Here is a 9,599-nt window from a genome sequence, read left to right as displayed (position 1 = left end):
CTGGAATAGTGGAGGCAGCTCCTGTGCAATGGTTCTAAATCAATGGTTGTTTAGTAGCCCGAAAATGTCTGAAACATTACCTTGCTTGACCATGCTGTAGGTCAAGTATCTGTTTGTTACATGCAGTATGCTTTGTGGATTTCACCGGACAGATGTTGCTCTCCGGTTTTGTGATGAAAAAAAAAAAAGGTGTGGTTGAATTTATTCTGCCATTGTGTCTTCTTATTGTCTCTGCCTTTAGGTCTTTATATCACGGTGGCAAGGCATATGAACTAACAGGCTATAGAGCAAACAACGCAGTTATCACAACACAGAGGATGTAATATGGCCATTTTTTCCTGGCTTGGCTTCCCCAGTGATTATACCCACGCACCACTACTGGAAGCATAATGATCATGCACCAACACATTCACACACTTCACTCCAGTATGCTCATAATACTTCACCAATTTGCCCATTTGTCTTCACCAATTTGCCCATCTGTGCCACTTCACCAATTTGTCTTTGAAGAAAACAGTAGAGTATATGTACCATACTATAAAGGTTACATACTATAAAGGTCACATACCGTGGTTGGACTTAGACTGGTGGACAGGGGTGTAGTGGTTCTTGGAGGAGGTTCGTTGAGGAGTGTTGTCTTTGGGAGAGCCGTTCATGGCTGAAAAGTTCTCGCAGTCATATTGAGATATGGGAATGGGCCCCTGTTGCCTCAGGATGTCTGCAAGGGCCCTAGGGACACAGAGAGAGAAAACATGTTTGGTTTTTATTAAGTTTGTGCACCAAAAGTCACTGTTACGTCTATTTAGCTCACTTCTCCAAGCATCTACACTACACTCCAAGGTGAGTGAGCGTACATTCTTTTTTGGCACTGAATGGTTATAGAGAACCGTTATTAAACCCCTTAAGGTATAAGGGCCCGGGGCTGGGTTTCTACTAAGCTAACATATGGAATTGTTTTAAGATGGTCATACCAAGGGTCATTTAGCTATTTGATTTGTATAAAAATGTAAGTACAAAAAAATTGAATTTTTTTTATTGATGGAATATTGAATGTGGCCTTACTGCTATTAGCCCATAGAAACACATTGAATAACAGATTCACTACATGGAAAAACAGAAAGTCAAAAATATATATATAAACGTACGTTTTGAAGTGTCTGAGAGATATACGATAGATCAGGAAATTATGTTTAGATTTTTTCACCATATTTAACCCCTTTTCGGCACTACATTTTGGGGATGTCTCCTGGTCTGACAAATACCACCGTAGATCTGCCACCTTTCACTGCAGATGCGGAAGACCGGCATCGGCAGATGCGGTGGATTGAGACGCAATCCAAGCTAGATATGTTTAGTTTAAACGGACAGATTCTATGGAGTTGTGTATTATGCTAATTAAATGTCAGCGGGGGGCATGGACATCCACTCTATTAATAAAACAGTGACGATAGCAAATATACTAACAACAGAAACAGAAGCATAGTTGAGTTTATGAGAAGCAGTTATAATTGGGTTGAATTTGAGTGTTTTTCAGGCCGACACCAGGTGTGTACGGAGGTATGGCACCCTCGAGGGTGAGAAGGAGAAGGGAGAGAGGGAATGGAACAACTCAACACCATCATGACAGAAAATAACCAAAATGTTTTGTTTTTTCTGGCAGAGCTTTTGAAGAGGAGGAAATGAAATTATGTTTGCGTTGCTGCGATTGCTCAAGGCCTTGTGCATGACAAATATATCTACAGCATAACCTTTTCTGTTCTATAAATGTTATCCTGTTTTTATTTATTTCAGATCCGTGATTTGCTGTTATGTACTTTATCATTGGATTCGCTGTGGTGCAGACATGTCAGACAACTATAACGATCCTTGATGTGATACCACAGGAGGCTGCTGAGGGGAGAACGGCTCATAATAATGGAGTGAATTTAATGGTATCAAACACATGGAAACCATGCGTTTGATTTGTTCGATACCATTCCATTAATTCCGCTCCAGCCATTACTATGAGCCCGTCCTCCCCAATTAAGGTGCCACCTGCCGCCTGTGCGTGACACAGTATTGAATGTCTCTAGATCACTCCAGTGTTGCATCATGCATGTATAGAAGGACCACGTTTCATAGAGGGAGACTACAATGTGTATCAGCAGTTACTCACTGATGTGTGCTCTCCAGCATCATGTGTTGTCCACTAGTCTGTGGTAAATGTAATGTGGCAAAGCCCCAGAGGGAGCCGGGAAAACAGCTGAGAAAACACAGAACTACAGACAGCTACTTTGTGGAAGACTCCAACATAACCCTGTTTAACCCATGTCAGTTCACCACTGCAGTCTGAGAATGCCCACACCACCACCACAGAGAACGTGTTGGTGTTGGTCTGATAGGTGATATGGAACTAGAGTTAGATGGGAGGGGGGGGGGGGGCTGGAATAGGTTATATTTTCTATTTTATGATCTATGACAATCAACTGATGACAAGCTGGTTGTCTTGACTTAGCAAAGGCCTTGACATTTTATGAGTATTTTACGAGGGAAATGTGCATAGACATTGTTGTGCGTCTGGATTTATTCATTTAAATTTTAAGGGATTTGTCAGCGCTCTCTATATTTTTACATCAGCTTGATGTTATGATGCATAAACCAGATTCAACACATGCAGTGAAACATACAAAAAAAAAATATATATATATATATATATATATATATATATATATATATATATATATATACATATATACATCAGTAGGATCAGTCCTTCACCACACACTTGGTATGCCAGCCTAACCAAATCATGTAAATATTTCCCTTTGAACACCTCTGCAATTATTTTGGGCTTTCATGTGTACACACTAAAAAATAAGTGTTCCTCAAAGGTTATTTGGGAAGGGTAATGCTTCTATGTGGAACCATAATGACTCAAATAACCCTTTGAGCCCTTCAATGGTTCTTTACAGTTCACAAAAGGGTTATATGGTCTTTTAGTGATAATTTAAATTTTGGGGAGGTGGCTCATTCAAATATTTTGGGGTGTGGTTTGCGCATAGCTCTATTTGTGCAACCGTGAGTGAGAGTGTCATTCCAGTTTGTGTAATCTGTTGTGTAATATTGTATTGTGTCAATTGAGAGTGGTTGATTAAATCAGTCAGTGGTTGTCATTTCTCTTCTCAGAAACCCCCAGCTTTTTCAGAGGTAACTCACTTGATTCAACTTGTCAATTAACACAGTAATGCCTATTGAAGTTTAAAAATATAATATGGCTGGCCAGAATAAGAAAAACCTGTATGGTTCTTCAAAAGGATCTACAAAGAACCTTTCAGATTGAGAACCATTCTCCATAAAGGTTCTATAAAGAACCATAAGAAAGTGCTCTATATAGCCCCAAAAAGGGTTGTAACCATAGCGGAACCCTTTTTGAATGGTTCTTTATAGCACCATACAGGTTCCATTTAGAACCTTATGAGCATGGTTCTTTATAGAACCTTCAAAAAAGGTTCTATATAGCACCAAAAAGGGTTCTGCTATGGTTACAAGCCAAATAACCCATATCTGGTACTATTTAGAACCATCATTTTTTAGTGTGTACACTAGCCTAGTGTCCCAGATTTAATGGCATTCTGGCGTTTACTCTCAATTCCGTATAATCCAATGAAATATAATAAAAACAAAATGCATGTACCATTTGAACTAGTGGGTGATAGAATCATTTGTATAAGCTGTGTCAATATTGTAAAGCAGGACATGGCTCAACCTGGTTAAAAGGGGGCTTTGCACCCAAGCAGACATGGATATTCGTTCGTTCATTAATTCATTAATTTATTCATTAATTTATTAATTCATTCATTCTGACTTACCTATGGATATTCATTTCCTGAGGGGGCTCTGTGGCTTTGTCATAGGCAACTTTAGCCGAAACTCCCACCACTAAAATAAAAGCTATGATCCCACAAGTGATGTACACCGCAGTGTTCGTCTGGTCCATACTGGGGTCAAAAGGCTGTCCCGTAGAGGCTGGCGACGGGGGAGGCGTTTTCACCCAGTCCGGCTTGTTGTAGTTTTTACAGCTTGACTGGTCTACTCTTTTTTCTTTTTCCTGGCAGCAGAACCGCAGGAAGCAGGACCCGCAGCAGTAGCGGTGAACCGTGTTGTTACACGCAAACTCTTTGTCAAATTGTCCGCTCACGTCGTAGTAACCCGTGCAGGTATCGTAGTCCTTGGTCGTGTTCTTCAGCGGCGCAGCGGTGGGGACCGCCGCGGTGATGTTGGCGTCTTTCGCCTTGGGAGTCCGCTTGGTCACCGGTTTCATCTTCTTGCTTCCCGTCCCGGCGCAGAGAACGCTCAGGGGATCCAGGTATATGAGGAGCAGAAAAAGGTGCCGTATCCCCATGGTGTGTCTAACTTGTCAATTCACTTCCGATGCAACGCTTGTGATCTTCTCTGACTTGGTAGGCCTACTTGAAGTGAATGCGATAGGGCTCTCAGTCCGACAAGGCTGTTGCAAACCTGTCATCTGCCACTCGCGTTGGTCCCCTCGGTATCGATACTGTTACCATACTGGCTAGAATAATGAGTATCATCGGTATCGAAGACGCCATTAGTTAAATATATCACTAATACCAGCGCTTCTGAAACCCATTGCGCTCTGATAGAGAGAATCGTCATTCACTGAACTGCATGCCTTGGTTACGCTCTGGTAGGACAGACGATTGGAAGGGACTATGTGCTTTCCGCCGGGTTGGAGGTGCTGAAATCAGGTCGCTGTCCAATTACTGAGTTATGTGGGGCGCCTTGAGTCGAGTCGTCTTTACAAGGCAGGGCTTGTGTTCACATCTTCTTGGTGTGGTGAAAGTTGCGCTATAGAGGAAACAAACAAAACGCTTCATAAGCCATTATCCGCACGTCAAGGGGGGTGCGTTAAGTCTAATCAAAGCCAACTATTCATCCACGCGATGGAAACCACAGTCATTTATTCTGAACGGCGGTATTTCTGTCACATCCTTTTCGTGAAGTGTTTGACATTCAGGGATTCTGGGCTTTTCATAACGGCTGCATGCAGTTAAGACGTGCTTGTTTAAATCCCTTTCAATGCACAGACATTCCATTGCAACTGAAACTTTCCAAATGCATAAAATGCTTTAGAATATTCAAATAGAGTAGAACCAATACATTCAAAACGGTTTTAATTGCAGCCAAATATTTGTTTTCACTCTGTAAAATATCGCCGAATAATAGCCAATTTCAATATATTAGGCTACTTAAAAGTTATTCATTTTATCTTACGGAAAAAGCACAACAGAACGCAATTTAATTTAGTCATCTGCATTTTAATGCGAGGCACAAGCAATAGTTCAAAGATAGAGAAAGTATGGTGATGAAACCTACCTATGTCAAGATTCCCGTTGACTTGGTCTCTGTCTGACGCGAGGAGAGTGAATAGAATATGAGAGCTCAGCAAGAGACCCCTCCCTCCCTCCCGTCCCCCGTGTCTACTTGTTCTCTCCTCCCTCCATCCTTCATCTCCCTCGCTCTTTCTTATGTCAAATCAAATCAATCAAATCCAAATGTTATTCGTCACATGCTTCGTAAACAACAGAATGCAGAAAGAAAGGAAATAGATCAATAATAGAAAAGTAATAACACGTAATAATAAAAGTAATAATATATACACAACGAGTAACGATCATTGACTATATACACGGGGTACGAGGTAATTGAGGTAGATATGTACATATTTGTATTTATTAAGGATCCCCATCAGCTGCTACCTGGGGTCCAGCAACATTAAGGAAGTTATTTACAATTTAAAATATTACATTTAGTAACACTTTTCACAACACATTAAGTGTGTTCCCTCAGGCCACTACTCTACTACCACATATCTACAATACAAAAAATGAATGTGTACGTGTGTAGAGTGTGTGTCTTATCATGTTTATGTGTAAGCGTGTGTCTGTGCGTGTGTGTGTGTGTCTTTTCACAGTCCCCGCTGTTCCATAAGGTGTATTTTTATCTGTTTTTAGGCATGGCTCTATATAGTACTGTACGCCTCCCATCGTCTGTTCTTGACTTGGGGATTGTGAAGAGACCTTTGGTGGCATGTCTTGTGGGGTATGCATGGGTGTCCGAGCTGTGTGCTAGTAGTTTAAACAGACACCACGGTGCATTAAGCATGTCAACACTTCTTACAAAAACAAGTAGTGATGAAGTCAATCCCTCCTCCACTTTGAGCCATGAGAGATTTACATGTGTATTATTAATGTTAGCTCTCCGTGCACATTTAAGGGCCAGCCGTGCTGCCCAGTTCTGAGCCAATTGTAATTCTCAGAGGTCCCTCTTTGTGGCACCTGACCACGGGACTGGGCAGCACAGCTGGCCCCACGGGACTGAACAGTAACTACTGTTGTATCAACATGTTTTGACCATGACAGTTTACAATCCAGGGTTACTGCAAGCAGTTTAGTCACCTCAACTTGCTCAATTTCCACATTATGTATTAGAAGATTTAGTTGAGGTTTAGGGTTAAGTGAATGATTTGTCGCAAATACAACACTTTTCATTTTTGAAATTTATGGGCAAACGTATTCCTTGCCACCCATTCTGAAACCGACTGCAACTCTGTTAAGTGTTGCAGTGATTTCACTCGCTGTAGTAGCTGACGTGTATAGTATTGAGTCATCCTCATACATAGACACACTGGCTTTACTCAAAAAAGTAAGGGGCCTAGATAGCTGCCCTGGGGAATGCCTTATTCTACCTGGATTATGTTGGAGAAGCTTCCATTAAAGAACACCCTCTGTGTTCTGTTAGACAGGTAACTCTTTATCCACAATATAGCAGGGGGTGTAAAGCCATAACACATACGTTTTTCCAGCAACAGACTATGATCGATAATGTCAAAAGTTGCACTGAAGTCTAACAAAACAGCCCCCACAATCTTTTTATCATCAATTTCTCTCAGCCAATCATCAGTCTTTTGTGTAAGTGCCATGCTTGTTGAATGTCCTTCCCTATAAGAGTTCTGAAAGTCTGTTGTCAATGTGTTCACATTAAAATAGCATTGTATCTGGTCAAACACAAATGTTTTCAAAAGTTTACTAAGGGTTGGTAACAGGCTGATCAGTCGGCTATTTGAGCCAGTAAAGGGGGCTTTACTATTCTTGGGTAGCGGAATTACTTTTGCTTCTCTCCAGGCCTGAGGGCACACACATTCTAGTAGGCTTAGTTTGACGATATGGCAAATAGGAGTGACAATATCGTCCGCTATCATCCTCAGTAATTTTCCATCCAAGTTGTCAGACCCCGGTGGCTTGTCATTGTTGATAGACAACAATATTTTTTTCACCTCTTCCACACTCCCTTTACGGAATTCAAAACTACAATGCTTGTCTTTCATAATTTGATCAGTTATACTAGGATGTGTAGTGTCAGCGTTTGTTGCTGGCCTAAGATTGCTAATCTTGTCAATGAAAAAAAACATTAAAGTAATTGGTAATATCAGTTGGTTTTGTGATGAATGAGCCATCTGATTCAATGAATGATGGAGCAGAGTTTGCCTTTTTGCTCAAAATGTAATTTAAGGTGCTCCAAAGCTTTTTACTATCATTCTTTATGTCTTTCTTTATATGGGGGGGGGGGGGGGCAATGCAAATAGTCTGGGTAGCCATTTGATTAAATGTTCAGGATTCTTATGGCTTGGGGGTAGAAGCTGTTATGAAGCCTTTTGGACCTAGACTTGGCGCTCCGGTACCACTTGCCATGCGGTAGCAGAGAGAACAGTCTGTGACTAGGGTGGCTGGAGTCTTTGGCAATTTCTAGGGCCTTCCTCTGACACCGTCTGGTATAGAGGTCCTGGATGGCAGGAAGCATGGCCCCAGTGATGTACTGGGTCGTACGCACTACCCTCTGTAGTGCCTTGGGGTTGGATGCCAAGCACTTGCCATACCAGGCAGTGATGCAACCAGTCAGGATGCTCTCGATGATGCAGCTGTAGAACCTTTTGAGGATCTGAGCACCCATGCCAAGTCTCCTTAGGGGGAATAGGTTTTGTCGTGCCCTCTTTACGACTGTCTTGGTGTGCTTGGACCATGTTAGTTTGTTGGTGATGTGGACACCAAGGAACTTGAAGCTCTCAACCTGCTCCACTACAGCCCCGTCGATGAGAATGTGGGCATGCTCTGTCCTCTTCTTTTTCATGTAGTCCACAATCATCTCCTTTGTCTAGATCACATTGAGGGAGAGGTTGTTGTCCTGGCTCCACACGGCCAGGTCTCTGAACTCCTCCCTATATGCTGTCTCGTCATTGTCGGTGATCAGGCCTACCACTGTTGTATCATCAGCAAACTTAATGATGGTGTTGGAGTCGTACCTGGCCATGCAGTCATGAGTGAACAGGAAGTATAGGGGGGGACTGAGCACACACCCCTGAGGGGCCCCCGTGTTGAGGATCAGCGTGGCGGATGTGTTGTTACCTACCCTTTCCACCTGGGGGTGGGGAATCTGGAAGTCCAGGATCCCGTTGCAGAGGGAGGTGTTTAGTCCTAGGGTCCTTAGTTTAGTGATGAGCTTTGAGGGCACTATGGTGTTGAACGATGAGCTGTAGTCAATGAATAGCATTCTCACATAGGTGTTCCTTTTGTCCAGGTGTGAAAGGGCAGTGTGAAGCGCAATAGAGATTGCATCATCTGTGGATCTGTTGGGGCGGTATGCAAATTGGAGTGGATCTAGGGTTTCTGGTATAATGGTGTTGATGTGAGACATGACCAGCCTTTCAAAGCCCTTCATGGCTACAGACGTGACTGCTACGGCTCGGTAGTCATTTAGGCAGGTTACCTTAGTGTTCTTGGGCACAGGGACTATGGTGGTCTGCATGTTGGTATTACAGACTCAGACAGGGAGAGGTTGAAAATGTCAGTGAAGACACTTGCCAGTTGGTCAGCGCATGCTCAGAGTACACTTCCTGGTAATCTGAATGTTGACCTGTTTAAAGGTCTTACTCACATCGGCTACGGAGAGCGTGATCACACGGTCTTCCGGAACAGCTGACGCTCTCATGCATGTTTCAGTGTTACTTGCCTCTAAGCGAGCATAAAAGTAATTTAGCTCGTCTGGTAGGCTCGTGTCACTGGGCAGCTTGCGGCTGTGCTTCCCTTTGTAGTCTGTAATAGTTTACAAGCCCTGTCACATCCGATGAGCGTTGGAGCCGGTGTAGTACGATTCGATCTTAGTCCTGTATTGACGCTTTGCCTGTTTGATGGTTCGTTGGAGGGCATAGCGGGATTTCTTACAAGCTTCCGGGTTAGAGTCCCGCTCCTTGTAGCTCAGTGCAGATGTTGCCTGTAATCCATGGCTTCTGGTTGGGGTATGTATGTACAGTCACTGTGGGGACGACGTCATCGATGCGCTTATTGATGAAGCCAGTGACTGATGTGGTGTACTCCTCAATGCCATTGGAAGAACATATTCCAGTCTGTGCTAGCAAAACAGTCCTGTAGCTTAGCATCTGCTTCATCTGACCAGTTTGTTATTGACTGAGTCACTGGTTCTTCCTGCTTTAGTTTTTGCTTGTAAGCAGGAATCAGGAGGATAGAATTATGGTCAGATTTGCC

At 42.9% G+C, this 9,599-nt stretch overlaps 1 protein-coding gene across 1 annotated transcript; it reads right to left on the bottom strand.

Annotated features, from left to right (window-relative positions):
* Positions 1-568: 568 nt before the first annotated feature.
* On the bottom strand, positions 569-4,381 carry LOC311125221 (shisa family member 6; the record flags this gene model as incomplete). The annotated part of the gene is made up of 2 exons (XM_084199273.1): positions 569-729; positions 3,849-4,381. Coding segments are annotated over 2 exons (694 nt in total), but the record flags the coding sequence as incomplete, so codon positions are not given.
* Positions 4,382-9,599: the final 5,218 nt, after the last annotated feature.

This window comes from Coregonus lavaretus (genome assembly GCF_964263955.1).
Source record: "Coregonus lavaretus genome assembly, contig: HAP1_SCAFFOLD_3924, whole genome shotgun sequence".
In the NCBI taxonomy this organism is placed as follows: domain Eukaryota; kingdom Metazoa; phylum Chordata; class Actinopteri; order Salmoniformes; family Salmonidae; genus Coregonus; species Coregonus lavaretus.
Note: the sequence above shows the minus strand (reverse complement) of the source record. Positions and strands in the feature narration are given on the sequence as shown.